The sequence below is a fragment of the Magnolia sinica genome, chromosome 2 (assembly GCF_029962835.1).
Source record: "Magnolia sinica isolate HGM2019 chromosome 2, MsV1, whole genome shotgun sequence".
Taxonomy (NCBI): Eukaryota; Viridiplantae; Streptophyta; class Magnoliopsida; order Magnoliales; family Magnoliaceae; genus Magnolia; species Magnolia sinica.
This window is the reverse complement of record NC_080574.1, coordinates 102,120,804-102,140,525: the sequence shown is the minus strand read 5'-3', so window position 1 is coordinate 102,140,525 and position 19,722 is coordinate 102,120,804. Positions and strand designations below refer to the sequence as shown.

The 19,722-nt window shown below is 37.9% G+C and overlaps 1 protein-coding gene across 1 annotated transcript; it reads left to right on the top strand.

Annotated features, from left to right (window-relative positions):
• Positions 1–18,556: 18,556 nt before the first annotated feature.
• On the top strand, positions 18,557–19,288 carry LOC131226641 (uncharacterized). Its single transcript, XM_058222232.1, has one exon. It carries the CDS (start codon positions 18,557–18,559, stop codon positions 19,286–19,288), a length of 732 nt encoding a protein of 243 aa, XP_058078215.1.
• Positions 19,289–19,722: the final 434 nt, after the last annotated feature.

The following is a 19,722-nucleotide window of genomic DNA, read 5'->3' as shown; positions in this document are numbered from 1 at the left end:
ATTGAACCATCTAACGTAAAAGAAGCGCTTACTGATGAGATCTGGATTGTTGCGATGCAAGATGAACTCAACCAATTCATAAGAAATGATGTTTGGTATCTCGTACCAAGACCTAAAGATAAACACATCATTGGAACAAAATGGATTTTCAAAAATAAGTCTGATGAATGTGGAAATATAATTAGAAACAAGGCTAGACTGGTGGTACAAGGTTATACTCAAATTGAAGGGATTGATTTCGATGAAACCTTTGCACCAGTAGCACGTCTTGAATCTATCAGACTATTTATATCCATTGCATGTTTTAAAAAGATAAAGATCTATCAGATGGATGTAAAAAGTGCTTTTCTAAATGGCGATTTACATGAAGAAGTCTATGTTGAACAACCAATGGGATTTGAAGATTCCAAAAATATTGATCATGTATATCGGCTTAAAAAGGCACTTTATGGATTAAAACAAGCACCTAGGGCATGGTATGAGAAACTAACGAAATTTCTTTTAACTCATAATTTTCAAATGGGATCTGTTGATAAAACTCTGTTTGTTAAAAAACAAAATGATCATATCTTAATAGTACAGATTTATGTTGATGATATCATTTATGGATCAACTTGTACTGACTTGACTACTGAGTTTACAGATTTGATGAAATCACAGTTTGAAATGAGCATGGTTGGGGAATTGACTTATTTCCTTGGATTGCAAGTAAAGCAACAATCTGAAGGAATATTCATTTCTCAATCTAAGTATGCCTTGAATCTAATTAAGAGATTTGGATTTGAGAATGGCAAGAATTTCGATACTCCTATGAGTACTACCCGAAACTATCAAAAGACTCGAATGGTAAAAATGTTGACTCAAAACTTTATCGGAGTATGATTAGTAGTTTGTTATATCTAACTACTAGTAGACCGATATTTCTCTAAGTGTTGGTATTTGCGCAAGATATCAATCGATCCAAAAGAATCTCACTTGATTGTAGTGCGAATTATTAGATATGTCACAAGTAACCGTAAATCTCGGTCTCTGGTATCCTCATGAAACCAATGTTCAATTAGTTGGGTACTCTGCTGACTGGTCTGGTAATCTAGATGATAGAAAATCAACCAGTGGTGGTTGTTTTTTTATTGGAAATTGTCTAGTTTCCTGGTTTAGTAAGAAACAAAATTCTATATCACTTTCAACAGCTGAAGCTGAGTATATCGCAGCTGGTAATGCATGTACACAGCTTGTTTGGATGCAACGAATGCTAAGTGATTATGGAATTAAACAGGATTCTATGTTATTACACTGTGATAATTCCAGTGCGATAAATATTTCAAAAAATCCTATTCAGCATTCTCGTACTAAGCATATTGACATTAGATTTCATTATATAAGGGAATTAGTAGAAGAAAAAGTTATATCTCTAGAATATATTCTTACTGAAGATCAACGTGCTGATATTTTCACAAAACCTCTTGATAAAAGCAGGTTCAAAAAGATGAAATTTGATCTTGGCATGTGCATTTTAAATTGATAATTTATGCCTTCTTGTATAATATTGTATATATTTGCTAGATTGTATTTCAATTTTTGTAAAAATTGCTAGAAAATTGAATTTTTTGGGGTTTGTACGACCAGTCGTGAGTATACACGACCAGTCGTACTACGACCGGTCGTAGATACCCACGACCAGTCGTGGAGCACGGGTTTCACTTCAAATGGTATCTATGCTATCTCAAATGGTACTCAAATTTGTTTGCCTTCCTTAATCTGTCATTTCATTCTTCAGTTTCGACTCCATCCTGGTCATAGTGACATTCCATTTGCATACTTTATGACTATATTGGCTACTCATATGTTAGTCGATATGCTTCCTGAACAAGGTGGTGGTGTTGATGGTGGTCCTGAAGAAGCTGGTATTGATATTAATATGGATGATATTTTTGAGGAACTGGATTCTGACTCTGCTAATGATCCAGATTTTGTACCATCTGGATGATATTTTTGAGGAACTGGATTCTGACTCTGCTAATGATCCAGATTCTGTACCATCTGATGTTGATGCACGTCTGAGTGCATTAGAAGATAAAGTTGAGAATATTAATGTTAAGTTGGAGAATATATCTGTTGCTCATGATTCGCAATTCAAATACATGCGCAAATATCTAAGGCGCTTGAACAAAGGCATGCACCAACTTGATCCTACTATTCCTGCTCCTTCTTCAAGTTCTAATTCTGACTAGTTTCTATGAAACTTTTGGTATGTAATAACTTTATTACTTTGCTCTTGTTTGATTGAGTTTGAGTTGGATTTTATGCTGGATATTTGTTCTTGATGTAATGCTGGATATATGTGATGCTATCTTGAGTATCTCTATGTAGCTCTGAATATTTCTTTTGCTATACTTTCTTACTTCCTCATGTTTCCTCTCATGACTTCCTTTATTTAGTTCTCCTTTGTCATATTGTGACAAAAAGGGGGAGAATGGTTTGTTCTTAATGTGATTGTGAGGGGAGTAGCAGTGGTTATGTTACCCAGGGGGAGTTAGGGGGAATATATGTTTGATCTTGTTGAATGATAATGGTTGAATGTTGGAACTGGTTGAATGTTGAATATTGAATATTGATTTGCAGGTGTTAACCAGTTGTTTTACTTTTGTTTATTATGGTTATGTGTTTTGTCACTAATTTGACAAAGGGGGAGATTGTAAGTGCTATAGTTTCTATCCCTGTTTGTTGTCAAATTTGTAGTGCAAAAATCACTATTATACTCTGTTATATATAACATGCATAAGTGAAGCTCTCTCATGAACAAGCTAAGCTCACAACAAGCCAAGCTCTCAAGTACAAGACTCAAGATCTTGAATGAAAGAACTGATCACAAGACAAGACTCTTGAATGCAAGAACTGCTCACAAAACAAGACTCAAGACGAAAAGAAAGTACAACTCAAGACTCAAGTTGAAAGTCAAGCTGAACTCAAGACTCAAGTTGAAAGTCAAGCTGAACTCAAGACTCAAGCTGAAACTCAAGCCACTTTCAAGATTGAGCTACTTTAAGGTTTAATCTACATCAAGACTTCAAGGCTCATTCTTCATGGTCTCTTGTTTCAATGTCCATACTTCATGATTGAGGTTTGTTTGACCATAGGATGACCTTAGAAGTAGGTCATTTCGGATACATAAACCGAATGTTATTTTACATGTGATTGGTCTGTTCTTCGACTAGTCCTAGGGCTTCTTCGACTAGTTCTAGACTTGCTTCGACCAGTCTAAGAAAATCCTCGACCAGTCGTAAGTTTGTTACATATTCCGGATAAAATCTGTTAGCCTTCGACTAGTCCAGGAATCTGTTCGACCAGTCGTAGGAACAGTGTCGACTGATTTTCGACCAGTCGTAGAATCTACGACTCGAAGTCCAGCGAACTTTTGCAGGACCTACGACCAGTCGAAGGAAACCTACGACCAGTCGTAGGTGACCTACGACCAGTCGTAGGAGGGCTACGACCAGTCGTAGAACGGTCTGCGCTTATCCCGCCTAATCTTTCAAATATATGTTATGGCTTCGACTAGTCGAAGAGCACTCTAGACCAGTCGAAGACCCGATCTTCTCACCTATAAATAGAGCACGAATCTCATAAGAAATCATCGATTTACTTATAGTATTCAAGCCAATCTTCGTCGAACTTCGAGAGAGAATTTTGGGCTCCCTTTAAGCTAAGTGTGCTTATTTAATATCTTCTTTCCTTAGCTTTATTTTAATAGATTTTGTTTCGGTTAGTCCAATCTGATTTGAAAAGAGGAATTGTTATTCCATTTCTTTGGAATCAAAATCAATTAAGGCAAGCCCTATTTGGTTTAATTTAAAATCTATTAGAACTAGAACCATTGTAATCAAGACTTGGACATTGAACTTGGACATTCAATCATCTACCTTGATTTGGTTCTACCGCTGCTACAACGAAGAAGATATTCGTATTTTACATATTGTAAATTCCTTTCTATTATTTTGGTTTCTTTCAAGATTTGCCGTAAAAATCTTGTTATATTGGTTATCCGAGGAAAGCCAGAAAACTCGAAGTGGGGGTTTTTAATTGTGTAAGCCCACATACAAAGACACAATTGTAAGGGTTTTGGGTGAACTGGGAAAACCTATTTTTAGTGAACGCTAATATCCCTGTGTGAGGATATTAGGAGTGGAGTAGCTTTTTGTGTGGCTGTTGTTTAACAGTTGGTGAACACAGGCGAACCACTATAATTCCTTGAGTTGTGGTTGATTTTTTTATTCTTCTAATTTTTATTCTTTTTGTGGGATGTATGTATGGTGGTGAATGTTGTAATTATTTCAAGCTTTGTGAGAATGTTGTAATAGCTTAGAATTTACTTTCTGCTATTCCTTTATAAGCTTGATTTTCAATTTCATTTGAAAGTTGTTCCAGCAAGGTTGCCCTGCCATTTTTATGGTGTATGGCTGTCCCTAGAACAATACATTTTTAATTACAAGTTATTTCATTTCAGTTTATATTTAATTCTGTATTCCTCTTCGATTTGAGACTTGATACAAAGACCTTTCTAGAAATAAGGTTGTCCTACCATAAACTCTGTTTTTGGTGTAAGGTTGTCCTTAGAATAACGTTTGTATCAACCTCTCAAGATCTGAATTTTAAGGTTGTTTTACTTTCCTGCATTGTTATTTAATTTGGCTATCATTTTCTTTATTATTCCGCTGTTATAAGTTTTTATTTGGCATTGTCCTATTCACCCCCCCTCTAGGACATATAGCTTGGCCTTTTCAGTGGCTTATTTCCCAGAGTATTCATTATGTCAAAGCACAGTTCTAACATATCTAAAAAAAATGCTATGACCAGTTTGATATTTGCCATGTTTCAAGACTTGCACATTTGTGCAAGGACAATGGATTTTCAATCTTTTAGAGTTTATTAACTACGCCCACGAGCAGTTGAAGTTGGCAAAGCTAGCCCTTCTCTCATTATCCAGGTTTGTTCATGGCTCTAGAGGTGGATGGCCCACTCATTTTCCAGTTTGTCTCGCTCAATTTCCAGTTTGGCCTGCTCAATTTCCAGTTTATCCCACTCAATTTTTAGTTTGTCCTGCTCATTTCCATGTTTGCCGGCTCAATTTCCAGTTTGGCCTGCTGAAATTCTAGTTTGTCCCGCTCATTTCCATGTTTGCCCGCTCAATTTCCAGTTTGTCCCGCTCAATTTCCAGTTTATCGCACTCAATTTCCAGTTTGGCCCACTCATTTTTCAGTTTGTCCCGCTCAATTTTCAGTTTGGCCCGCTCAATTTTCAGTTTGTCCTGCTCAAATTTCAGTTTGTCCCGCTCAAATTTCAGTTTGGCCCGCTCAATTTCTAATTTGTCTCACTCAATTTCTAGTTTGTCCCGCTCAATTTTCTGTTTGTCCCGCTCATTTCCATGTTTGCCCGCTCAATTTCCAGTTTGGCTCGCTAAAATTCTAGTTTGTCCCGCTCATTTCCATGTTTGCCCGCTCAATTTCTAGTTTATCCCGCTCAATTTCCAGTTTATCCTGCTCAATTTTCAGTTTGGCCCGCTCATTTTCCAGTTTGTCCCGCTCAATTTCCAGTTTGGTTCGCTCAATTTCCAGTTTGTCCCGCTCAAATTTCAGTTTGGCCTGCTCAATTTCCAGTTTGTCCCATTCAATTTCTAGTTTGTCCCGCTCAATTTTCAGTTTGTCCCGGTCATTTCCATGTTTGCCCGCTCAATTTCCAGTTTGGCCTGCTGAAATTCTAGTTTGTCCTGCTCATTTCCATGTTTGCCCGCTCAATTTCCAGTTTGGCCAGCTGAAATTCTAGTTTGTCCCACTCAGTTCCATGTTTGCCCGCTCAATTTCCAATTTGGCCCACTCAATTTCCAGTTTGGCCCCCTCAATTTCTAGTTTGTCCGGCTCAATTTCCAGTTTGTCACTTCATGGTTATTTTCATGCATTTCACGGGCAATCCCGGCGATTCCGTTTCATTTCACGATCATTTCCATGCATTTCATGGTCAATCACGGCAATTCCGTTTCATTTCACGGTCATTTCCATGCATTTCATGGTCATTTCCCTTCACTTCACGATCATTTCCATGCATTTCACGATCAATCCCGACGAATCCATTTCATTTCACGGTCATTTCCCTTCATTTCACGGTTATTTCCATACATTTCATGGTCATTTCCATGCATTTTATGGTCATTTCCCATCATTTCACGGTCATTTCCCTTCATTTCATGGTCAGTTCGATGCATTTCCTGGCAATTCCCGAGACCTCGACCCAAGCCCAACCTAATGTCGGGTTGGTCACAGGTTGGTCCGGTTGAGCCCGCCCAACTTTCAGCCCTAAAATTATATATGGTATGTCAAGTAACTAATTTTGGTTTGGAAAATATTCATGTTATATGAATAAAGAAAGAAATGAAAAAAAGAGATTTTTTTTTTTTTTTTTTGATATGCTTACATTTACATATTTATATAAATATGTGTTAGAAAAAAATGTAGGTAGAATAAAATTCTCCATGTAAAAAATAAAAATTAAAAAAATTAAAAAAAAAGAAAGTGTATAGGGATATGATTATAGCTACGGTTATAATCCGTAGCCATAGATCGGGGGGTGAAATCGCAATATCCACGATTAATCGCCAATAGGGACAGCGACTTGCGGTAGAACGTGGGATCCACGATTGATAGCCGAGCTACTGTTATGGCTACAGATTATAACCGTAGCTATATCCATATCCCCCTGCATGCATCATTACCATTGTACATGAACGTCTACCGTTGAAACCCTTTTACGGGCCACATAAATTTTGGATTATTATGAAATTTGTTTTTCCTTTTCATCTAGGTCTTTGACCTTATGAATGGATTGGATGGAAAATAAATGTTATAGTGGGCCCTACAAAAGTTTCAACGATGAAAATCAATTTTCCGCTGCTCTGTGGTGTGGCCTAGTTGATCTTTGGATATGATTTTTTTTTTTTTGATAATGCTCCGAAATGATCTTGAAATATGGATGAACGTTGTGGATATAATAAATACATAGCTGTGGGGCCATGTAACTTTGATCTCTTTTAAGCCGTTCGTACAACTCTCAGTTGGACGAGCGTCAGGCGTCAGCGCTCGTCTTCGCAGTGAAAAGGAGGGGTAGTTTCGTCCTCGAAGTCGCTGTCCGCACGTGCTAATGTCAGTTGGTAACTGAAATTTGTATTCCTTCATAAAAACCGCTGGGTAAAAGGTTTTGTCTACAGTGGTCATTTTCTCAATAAACGTGGCCAGTAAACGGTGTTTCATTTTTTGACCGAGGCGCATTAAATGCTTTCAACCGAGACCAACTTTTTCGCCAATGAAACACGACCACATCACTTCAGTAGCAATATCGCTACTGAAGTGTTCAGTAACGAATCCGCGCTCAGGTTTTTATATTCCTAAGGAATGATTGTGGACGCTCTCGTGCACTACAACAATAGTGACCCGTAGCAGCGGATTTTTCCATTGCATCCTCCATTGGTGTGTGTGTATATATATACATATACCATTGTTACATGGTTATTGTGGCGATCCGGTCTGTCCATCATAAAATCTCTGTCATAAAATAAGTTTTAACAGTAGATTTATCCACATATGGGGGTGTCAATAACATTTAGGCGCATTCTTTAAGTGGCAGTGAAAACAATCAAAATCCATGGTGGTGAACTTTTCGTCCACCACAGTATAACTTTTAACGGGGGATACATCCGTCGCTGAATATAGTAAGTAGTTGACATGCAGCGGTGGATATATCAGACAACGGGAAAACATTCTACAGCGGCATTCTTGTGGCTGCAGAATTTCAAATCTACCGCTATAATATTTGGTATGAAAAAAATACAACAATGCTGTATTTCTGTACAAAAAATGCCTTATAAATCTAAAAATCAAAGATATCAGAGTCTTCTAAAAGAAAGTGCCTTATCATTTTAAATGTAAACATTCAAACATATCATCTTTTATTCACATTTACATCAACATTAGTTACAATTTACAAAATATGTAGATGTTGTTCTAATTTTCATGTTATCCGAAACAAATTCACTTTTTTTTTTTTAATAACTTCCAACTCTTTCTTCAGAATATCTAGTTATCGCACTCATCACATCAATAAAACCGGTTGCAATTCTGTTATTCATTTAATTAATATACAACTTTCACCACTAAGTATTCGAAAAAATTTAACATCATATTCTTATTCTACTTTAACAATGTTACCTACAAAAGACATTTGTAAAACTATCATCCAAGATTGGCAGAGCTTTTGGATGTTAATGCCATAGATCTTGCCCAATTGCAAACACATTGTATCGGGGTGAAATCTATGAGATTTCCTATTATCCATAATGTATACTATAAAATCATGAATAGAAATTAGAAAATTTCATTAAATTCATCTGTTTGTGTTTATGCAATGAACTATTTGAAAAAGAAAATACAGTTCATCAAAAATTGAAAATTTCAGCCATCAAATTAAACAAACCATGAGATAATAATATTCACATGTTCTTATAAAGCGTTCAAAAAATTTCACATATTGTAATAGTTTAAAAAGATAAAGATAGATTTGTTGGGGAACCACAAAAGCACACAGAGATGAATCAAGTAAAAATACTCTAATAACACGACCAAGTTCAAACACAAATATACCGAATTTAACATGGAAAAACTCTTGTAGAAAAAAACCACAGCACAAAGTGATAATAATGCACTATGAAAGCAGAAAATTACAAGAGATTGAGTTTAACTGATTCAAATAAGCATTGAATCTCCCTTATAAGCCTTTAAAACCCTTTAAGAACGAGTTAGAAAGCTCTCATATCCACCTATATATATATATATATATATATAGCCTCTATGAGAATCACAATCGAAATAGGAAACAAATTATGCACTTATACAACTCTGTGCGATCATTTGATGGCACCTTCAATGGCATCGACATATCGTCGATGGCATTTAAGGCCTTCGATGTCATCAAGTATAACACTAAATTGATCCAGAAAGAAAATATGGATTTTTCAAAATTTTCCAATGGCGTCGAGCTACAATTGACAGGCCTGTGGATTTTCATATTTAAGACATTAACAACAATCTCCATCATGTCTTTAATCTTCATTCTTCATAGCTCATTTATCATCATTTCTAATTCTGCCTTGTATCATACCTCCACCATCGCTTCTCGTGCACACCCGTCTTTCTTTATGCCTTCACCAAGCCCAAAGAAGTTGCACAGAACTTGAACTTCTCTGTGGAAACCACCTTAGTGAGCATGTCAGCTGAATTCACGCTCGTGTAAATTTTCTTTAGAGTCATGCTTCCTTCCTCAAGTAAATGTTAGATAAAATGATGATGCACATCAATATATTTATTACGTGAGTGATAAATAGAATTTTTATATAAATTGATCGCGCTTTCGTTGTCACAATTAACCGGCACAGCCTCGTGTTGAAGCCTCAACTAATTTATCATTCCTCTTAACTAAACACCTTCCTTGAATGCCTCTATTACCATGTTCACAACCCCAAGTGTAAGGTCGCGATGTAGTAATAACTCGGTAAGACCGAGGTCGAATCCACAGGGACTAAACTTGTACGTATTCTGAAAATAACTAGAACTAGAAGATCTAAATTGAATCTGAATAATTGAGAGTAATGATGAATAGTGTTAATTAAAACTTATGAATTTAAAGGTGAAAACTAGGGTGCCAAAGATCCACTTATAGATATCAAGATGCTACCTTACTTGATTCAAGAAATACGATTGGAATTGGAGTCCTATCCTATCCAATTGGAAGATAAAGCAATTTAAATCAAATCTATACTGTCATTGACCTAATTCTTAATGGAGGAGAATTGTGATGATTGAAATGGATTCCATTACCTTACCATGCCCAGGAGACGATTGTGAGCAATGAGATTTACCAATCTCACAATTTCAAAATAAGAAAAGAAGATACCCAAAGCTATCATAGTATATATTGTAATTTGAGTAATAATAAATCATAGAAAACTAAAAATATTCCTTTAATATCAAACTATAAATTAATGAGGTCCAATAAGAACAAGAATCAAAGCAAGATAATCATCGAAACACGCTACGAGCTTCACCTCTTAGCCCTAGCTAAGAGGTTTATCCAACCATAGACATGATTGAAACCAAATCTCTTAAACAAACCATAAAAAATAAACTAGGAAAGAAGAAAAACTCTTTGATGGCAGCTCCACCCTTGTGCTATGCTCATTGAGACCTTTCCAAACCCTAGAAGATGCTTTGGAGCATCCTATGGGGTTCTATTTATAGTTATGGAACTTCAACTTTTGCACTGAGTTGGAAAAATTTAGAAACCGCCTCAGATTTACCACTCTACGCAGTTTTCCAAAATAGACTTTCAGAACTTTTCATTTTTAGACTTAAAGTTTTAGAATATAATTTTTTGAGGACGATTTTCAAGAATATGTTTTTTAGGACATTTTTCAAGATTCATTTTCTTCTTTTTTTTTCACTTTAAATCTTCGATTCTTTTCATTCCTCACTTGATTTCCTTGGATCTTTGGCATATGAATTCTTCATTTATGACTTCCAAATATCCAAATCTTCATTTAGTAATCTTTTTAGCATAAATCTTCGTTTTGGCATCAATTTTACCTTAAGCTCTCGAAATCACCTCGCACATGAAAATATGCATAATTAAATCAATTAAGCACTATCATCTTTATAAAACCAAGGTATAAATAGAAGAAAATATACAATATTTCACACTCAACACACCATCATGTAGCCATTTTACCGTTTCCTAGTGTTACTTTCTAGGGTTAGACATATATTTTCTAAAAACACCCACCGCATGTGAAATATTTGGTCTCATACATACCATGACATACATCAAGTTGCCAATTGCACTCGAATAAGGCATATAAGACATATCATGCTTTTCTTAATCTATTTTAGGCTTTTCTTCATTTATTTTAGGACGTTGTTCTGAAAAAAAGCTTAAAGCGAGCCACGTGGGGAACACTAAAAGACTTTACCTTGTCCATCCCATACTTCATCAATATATTCTCAGGGTATTCCACCTGAGATAATCAAAGCCTGCTCCTTTTCCTATCTTTGTGTATATCAATGCCTAGAACCTTCCATGTAACTCCTAGATCTTTCATCTCGAATGCCTCTAATAACTGAGTTTTTAGTATATCGATCTCATACATTCTATGATTGGAGATCAACATGTCATCAACATACAACACTGGGATAATAAACTTTCTGTCACTCAGTGTCTTGTAATAGACATAGTGATCATATTCACTCCTGGTAAACCTCTGACTCACCATGAAAGAATTAAAATTTATGTATCACTACCTAGGTGACTATTTTAGGCCCATATAATGACCTTTTTAACCTACAAACCTTGTTCTTTGCCTGTTTTATTTTGAAACCTTCTGATTGCTTCATATAAATCTATTCTTCCAATTTTCCATGCAGGAATATAGTCTTCACATCCATCTGCTCCAGCTCGAAATCGTATTAGGCAACCAACGCCAACACGAATCTAATAGATACTTTCTTCACAACCAGTGTGAACATCTTAGTAAAGTCGACACATTCTCTCTGAGCATATCCCTTTGCTACCAACCTTGTCTTGTACCTAATCATGTTTCTTCTTAAAAATTCACTTGCATCCGATCGCTTTTCCGCCAATGGAAAGCTCCACCAGCTCCCACGTCTCATTCTTGTACAAGGAATCCATCTCATCATCCATCACAACTTTCCACTTTTTGGCATTTGGCTTATCAAGAGCCTTATTAAGAGTAGATGGATCCCCCTCATTACCTCATCATCTGTAATGAGGACAAATGTGACATTTGAGTCATCCCTGTATCTCACTGGAAACCTATGATCATGCGATGGATTCCTTCTCATAGGTGGTTACTCTACTTACTCATATACCTTTGTCTGTGTCTCTGTCTTAGCTTGAGTATCATCTATGTCTATCTGAACATTAACCATCAACTTTTCTGGTTACTCGTGCTCATCTTTTCGGAATAAGGATCCCTCATCAAATATGATGTCATAACCAAGGATGATTTTTCGTGTGACCCAGTCATACAGCCTGTACCCTTTCACACCACCTATATAGCCGACAAAGATGTAATTTTTAGCTCTCTGGTCTAGCTTATCTCTCTCTACTGATGATATATGAGAATAAGTATCACAACCAAACACACGTAATCCCGAGGAGTCTTCTTGTTGACCACTCCACACTTCCTTTGGAATTTTACAATCAATGGTTGTAAAAGGGGACCGATTCACCAGGTAACAAGTTGTGCTAATAGCCTCAGTTCATAGGTCCTTACCCAACTTAGCATTACTGATCATGCATCGAGCCATCTCTAAAAGAGTTTGATTCATCCGCTCAGCCACACCGTTTGGCTCTACTATGTGGTGCACTGTGTTGTGCCTTATGATCCCTTTATCTTTATAATACCTATTGAATTCCCCTTAAGTAAATTCACCACCGTTATCTGTCCTCAACATTTTCACATTTCGTCCTAACTGTTTTTCAACCATCGCCTTCCATTGCTTGAAGTTGGCAAAAATATTGGATTTATTTTTCATAAAATAAACCCACACTTTTCTAAAATAGTCGTCAATGAAGATGAAAAACCATAACAACCCTCCTCTAGAAACCATGAACGATGGCCCTCATACATTAGAATACACATAGTTAAGAATACCATTACAAACATGTTTACCTGACTTAAAAGATAATCTTGAATTTTTACCATGTATACAATACTCATATATATTAAAATCAATACTTTTAAAGACTGGAATTAAACAACAGTAAAAAAGTACCTTCATGCCCCACTCACTTATGTGACCCAAGCATGCATGCTACATACGTGCAGACGTGAAATCCGCTACAGATGTTGTAACTCCACCTGATAAAGTGCTCCCCTATAAAGATTTTCATCCCACTGTGCCTTCATGATAATGAATGCCCACTTTAAAACTTTAAGGATACGATCAAACCTAATAAATTTGTACCTAAGCGTCTCGAGTGTTCCAAGAGATATCAATCTCTTCCTCATATTAGGAATGTGTCTCACCTCGATTAAGGTACGCTCCATGTCATTAAACATCTTGATGCGCACTGATCAAACACCCACAACATTACATGCATTATCATTACTCATAAATACTTGGCCACCATCATACTCTCTATAACTGGTAAACTAATTTCGATGAGGAGTCATGTGATATGATGCCCCGGTATCCAAAATTTACTCATCCTTATGATCATCGTATACATATCCAAACATGGACATTGACAACACATCACATCCACTCATGCCTTCATTAAACTCGGTAGTGTTGGCTTTCCTGGAAGAAGCCTCTGAGTTCTCTTTTCTTACCTTAGGATTTGTGCAATCCTTCTTTATAAGCCCGAACATCTCACAATGCCAGCACTTCAACTTCCCTTTGCCCTTACCCTTAGATTTGGACCTCAATCAAGAAGATTCACTATACCGCTTGGAATTCCATCCCCTCATAACCAATGCATCAGTAGAAGCGCCCAAGTAACCACTTTTCTTTCTCATCTCCTTTCCTTGAAGGGCTAAGATAATAATATTGATGTTAATGGTCGATCTACCAGTGTACAACAAGTCCTTACGAAGTCGGGAGAGAATTCAACAGGATGCATACCTGATCCTCATCTTTCATAATTTCTTCCACATCCAACAAATTTCAAATAATCTTGTTAAAGTTACTAATGTGGGCCTTAACATCAACCCCATCTACCATCTTTAGATTGAACAGCTGAAGCTTCAAGTACAAGCGATTCTCAAGAGATTTCTTCACATAGATGTCATCTAATTTCGTGAATGTAATTGTTGCAATTTTCTCTCTCATGATATTGTAAATGACCTCATTTGTTAAACACAATTGGATAGAGGTTTTCGCTTTCTTACCCATCCTGTTTCATTCTTCATTTGTCATAGATTTTAGTCACTTCTCAAGGAATGCATCATCCAATCCTTGATGAACTAGGAGACCGGTCATCTTGACCTTTCATAGTTCAAAATTATTTTTTCCAAAATATTTTTCAACATCGAACTTTGGATCATAAGCCATTGATTCCCAACGTTAAGCTCTGATACTACTTGTTGAGGAATGATGGAAGCACATGGAAATGAATTAAGCAAAGTACTCCAATCGCACAACCAAGTTCGAACACAAACTCACCGAATTTAACATGGAAAAACTACGACACAAAGCGATATCAATGCACTATGAAAGCAGAAAATTATAAGAGAGAGATAACCCGATTCAAACAAGCCTCGAATCTCACTTACAAGCCCTTGAAACCCTTTAGGAATGAATTACTCCCATATCCACCCATTCCCGATTACACCCATATATATAGACTCTAGGAGAATCACAATCGAAATAGGAAACAAATCCCACACTTACGTAAATTTGCATGATCGTTCAATGGAACCTTCGATGGTACTTCGATGGCATCGACAGATTGTCAATGGCATCGAAGGCCTTCAATGTCATCGAGTATAACAACAAATCGTTCCAGCAAGAAAACATGGATTTTGTGGATTTTTTCAATGCCATTGAAGTCTGCTTGATGGCATCGAGCTACCATCGACACACTTATTGATTTTCATATTTAAGACATCAACAATAAGGTCACAATGCTAATTTGATAAATATACTCAAATCCAAACAACTACCACATCCTGCAAAGAAAATACATCTTTATAATATATATATATATATATATATATATATATATATCGAGTTAAAGTTTCCATTTTAATAATTTTTTTACCGGACCCTCTGCAACCAACGAGAGAGTTGCCTACATACTTATCATCGTGATAGATTTCAATCATTGTAGTTTATCGTCATTAAACTTGGAATACAATTGATTTTATTTTCTTTATATTTAGATAAATGAGAAGAATAATGAGAAACAAGTACGTTGCACGAGCTCCATAAGGAAATTGACATCTTTGGGTGTAACTCAACCAATAAATTTGTAACTGTATAATGGAGATCGCCTGTTAGTGGGTTGGGCTGACCAAATGAGGTGAGTCTGAGTCACTAATTTAAGATTTGCACCATGCAGTAAGAAATCTATTAGTTGATTTGTATACAAAAGATGTCCATTTCATCATGGAATTCATAAAAGTTATTTGTGTCTCATTCATCCAAACGGGAAGATATAAAGAATCAATTGGATTCCAAGTTATATATATGACGATGAACTACAACGACCTGAACCTATCATCATGATAAGATCAGGTCACTTTAATTCGTTAAAAAAAATGAGCATAGTTTAGAGTTGGAGATGGGACTCAAAGCAAAGGATAATCGCTATCATCAGGTCCTAGAGGAGTGTCTTCAGGTGGAGCTTATAAAACATTATTAATCTAATTATTTGTATAAAAATACAAGTGCTAAGATTCTCAATTTAAAAGAAATGTAGAATAGGAAGTGATTACTTGTGTACCACTTAGTATAGTATTCATGTCCACAGGACTGTTGAACCACTGACCCATGTACTGCAACAATGCATCAAAGGATGCTTGAAGTTGTGTCGTGTGTCGAGCATTATTGTTGGCCTTCTTTTCTATTGAGATGGCCCTTTGTTCCACATTAACAATTCGTGCAATATAGTCCGGACTGCTGGGTTGAAGGCCCAATAATGTGGATGGACTGACTCCCATCCTTATCATCCTCACACGATCATGTTTATCTTCTCCCATGACTTGGGAGAAGATGTCATTTATGGGCGTGATACTCTGGGAGTCCTCTGCCTGTTGGGACTCCCTCTCTTGCATTGTGCGCTACGATTAATTAAATATAATGAATAATAACATGTTTAGGCTAAAGAAAAACTCATGTCCATTCTTGTATGTGTTACTTTGAACATATACTTACAAACACCTCCTTTGTATCCCTATTTACAAAATTTTCTTCCTTTCTTGCATATGCTACTTTAAAAAATTTCACTTAAGACAGCTTCACTTCACTGAAGCGTTGTATCTGGTGGTAAGATATAATAATAAATTAGAGCACACATCAATATAAAAAATAACAAGTTTCAATATATCAGAGTTTTCTCGTGCTTCCTTGTGAAGTTCTTCATGTCGGTGGTGTGGGGAAGCCTTTATATCATGCGATTTTATTTATTTTTCTATCTGCACATCTACAAGGTGAGAATAAAATAATTAAAATCGATTATAAATTAAAGAATATATTATTAATTATAATTATCTCATACCTTCCCAACTTCACTCTCACAAAAGTCGACCAGCTAATTCCACTCTACCTGATCGACGTTCGGTGAGCAATGCTTCTTAGCCTCATTTGGATCACCCTCATAAGGTGCATAGTGTGTCATTTTCAAGCTAGACTTGTAATCCTTCCATTTTTTTTATTAAAATTATAAAAAAAATCACTCTTTTAGGACATGTTCAACATTGAAAATGTGTGAGCCTGTGACGTAATGGGATTACCATGGATGCGCTTTACGAAAGCTTGGCGGAGCTAAGGAATGGAAAGTCTTAGAGGGGGGTGATTAGGATTTATTAAAAATTATTTAAAATCAAATTGCCTAACTTAAACTAATTAATAATTAAACTAAGTAAGGCAATAAAACTCTAAGGCTTCCAAGCCAATAGAGGGTCCAATCATATAAAATACAATAGATATGTAAATAAGCAACTAGTCTATATCAAGATAGTGTATATGTGTGTGTGAGATGTGGTACCTGTTATGGGGAAATCTGGATAGGGTCAAATAGGGTCGGTCCCAGGCCATCTAACCCAATTAGTATGGCCTTGGAAGGAGAACATCATGTCGAGCGCGAACAGGCGAATGGATTTTTGGACGACCACCCTAGGCCAGGTAAGACGAGCCTTCATCCTCGTCCTCGTCTTCATCCTCATCTTCATCCAAAGAAGGATGACCGAGCTGGGGTTTCGTCCTCGTCCTCATCCCCATCTTCATCCGAAGAAGGATGGCGGAGCCGGGGGCTCGTCCTCGTCCTCATCCTTATCTTCATCTAAAGAAGGTTGGCCAAGCCGGCGGCTCGTGCTCGTCATTATCCTCATGTTCATCCGAAGAAGGTTGGCTGAGCCAGGGGCTCGTCTTAGTCTTCATCTTCATCCTCGACCTAGAGGCCGAGGGGTAAAACTTGAATAAGCACCCCTAACGGAATCTGACACTGATGACTCGACTATGAATTTCGACCACAAGTACTTAGCCACGGACTCAGATAGGACGAGGTCTGAGTTGGGAAACCAGTCTCAATGTGGACATGGCCGAAGATCATGCTTGGAGATACGCTCTATTAAGACACGATACGTTACACGATATAAAGGTTGTGGAGTAACTACACGATTGCAATATCCACTTGATTGAGTAAATCATGTGGAGATTGACGGACACTATCCGCCTGACCCACATGTATAAATACCAGGGGACCCCATTGCAACAGGTACGTAATATTTTACACCCTCTCTCTACATTACACAACTTAGACACCCAGATTTCCTAGCCTAACTTAAGCATCGGAAGGTCCCCTGTTTAAGCTAGGGTCTCCTTTTGTCACTTTTCTTTACAGGACTAGGGTCCATACGAGGCTCACAACATTGAGTAGAGGGTGGTCCAGATTTTGACCTCAACATTTTTTAGCGCCGTCTGTGGAAAGTCAAACAAAAAGCTAGAAGGTTTTATTAAGAATGGCGAGAGGAAAGAAAAAGGTGACAGTGGTGGAGCCCAAACCTAGTAGACAACATCAATCTTCTTTGCTGCTACATACCGAATCGGCTCCAATAGGGCCATCCCAACGGACTCGAAGCCGAGGAGGAAAGTACAAGGTGTTATAAAATGAAGTCCAGATGTTGAAGGATGAAATCAGCTGAATGAAGGCACAACAAAACCAGCAGCCACCTCTTAACATGGTGAAAGCCACCCCGACACCTGAGGAACGACCGCAGCAAGTTAGTTCTCGGGTCAGCGGGTCTCAGGCATAATCTGCACAAGCTCCCAATCCTACGCATAATGCAGTGTCCCAGAATCGGTCCGCCCGAGTCCCGAAACCTGCTTGGGATGTGGAGCCATCCTATGTGTCCGTAACTTCAGCTTTGGCCCCTACTGACCCCCACCATCGGCTAGAGAGGAGAAGACAAGACGGAGCACTTGAGGTAGCAGAGGCCTCCCAAGAGACAGTAGCAGAGAATCAGAATCCATAGGAAGCTCAACTTAAGGAACTCCACGACCAGTTCAAGATATTGCAGAAGAATCAGCAGTCTGTGTCCATCCTGACTGCAGTCCAGGCAATGATGGAAGAGATCGAACCTCTCTTCACCTCAGAAATCATGAACGAGGTGATGCCACAGAGGTTCAAGATGTCTCCAGTCATCTAATACTCTGGGTTTGGAGACCCATCAGAACATGTGGAGTCCTACCATTCGTGGACGCAGATTCAGTCATCCATGGATGCAATGATGTGCAGGGCTTTCTTGATAACCCTCTCTGGGTCTGCTCGGAGTTGGTATCGGCAGCTTAAGCCAAAGACGATTGGCTCCTTTGCGGAGCTTAGCAGATTATTTCTTACTCAGCTCATCTCTCGTAAGAAGAGTCGGAAGCCGACTACTCATTTGTTCACCCTCAGACAGGGGAACAAGGAGTCATTGAAGGACTTTATCGCCTGCTTCAATGAAGAAGAGTTGTTAGTGGATGACTACAATAACAAGATGACACTTTCTGCCATGTTCAATGGACTCAAAGAGGGAAAGTTCATCTTCTCAATTAGGAAGAATCTACCTACTACTTTGGCAGAGCTCATCAGCCGAGCTCAGAAATACACCAATGCCAAGGAGTTCTCCAACTCCTGTAAGAATGTCCACATTGCCAAGCAGTCATCCAAGGAGAAGAGACCAAGGAATGAAGAGCTTCAGTCATCCAGCAAAAAGCCAGGCGATCATGCCTCTCCCGATTGTCGACCGAGTAGGAGGCCCGAAAACAAGTTCCTCTCCTATACTCCCCTCAACACATCCCTGGAGCAGATCCTGCTAGATATCAAGGGCCAGAGACTCTTGAACTGGACAGTTTGCTTGAAGACCGGGGCAGATCAGCAAGACAAGTGCAAGTACTGCCGATTCCATCATGACAATAGTCACAATACGAGCGACTGCGTGGATCTCAAGGATGAGAAGTTGACTTGAAGAGAGGAGTAACCAAGTAAGACTGTTGAAGAGTCTAGGGTGTCGTCTAAAAATTTGTTTGCCCGTTCGCGCCCAACATGATGTTCTCCTTTCGAGGCTCTACTAATTGGGTTGGATGGCCTGGGACCGACCCTATTTGACCCTATCTAGATTTTCCCCTTACACGGCTTTACTGGAGAAAAAGTGATCTCTGAGGGAGCCATCTCCCTCCCCGTGACAGCAGGGGAAGGACAACATCAAGTCACACTTCTGATAGACTTTCTCATCGTAAATGTGTCGTCGGTGCATAATGTGATAGTGGGTCGACCTTCCCTGTAACGTCTCGAAAAAATCCTTACCAAGACTCGAGTACTACCTCAGGCAGAAATCACTCAGGACCAAATCCTTTAGAAATTAGATGAGAATTAACTAAGTGTTAAATGAGATTATCTGTG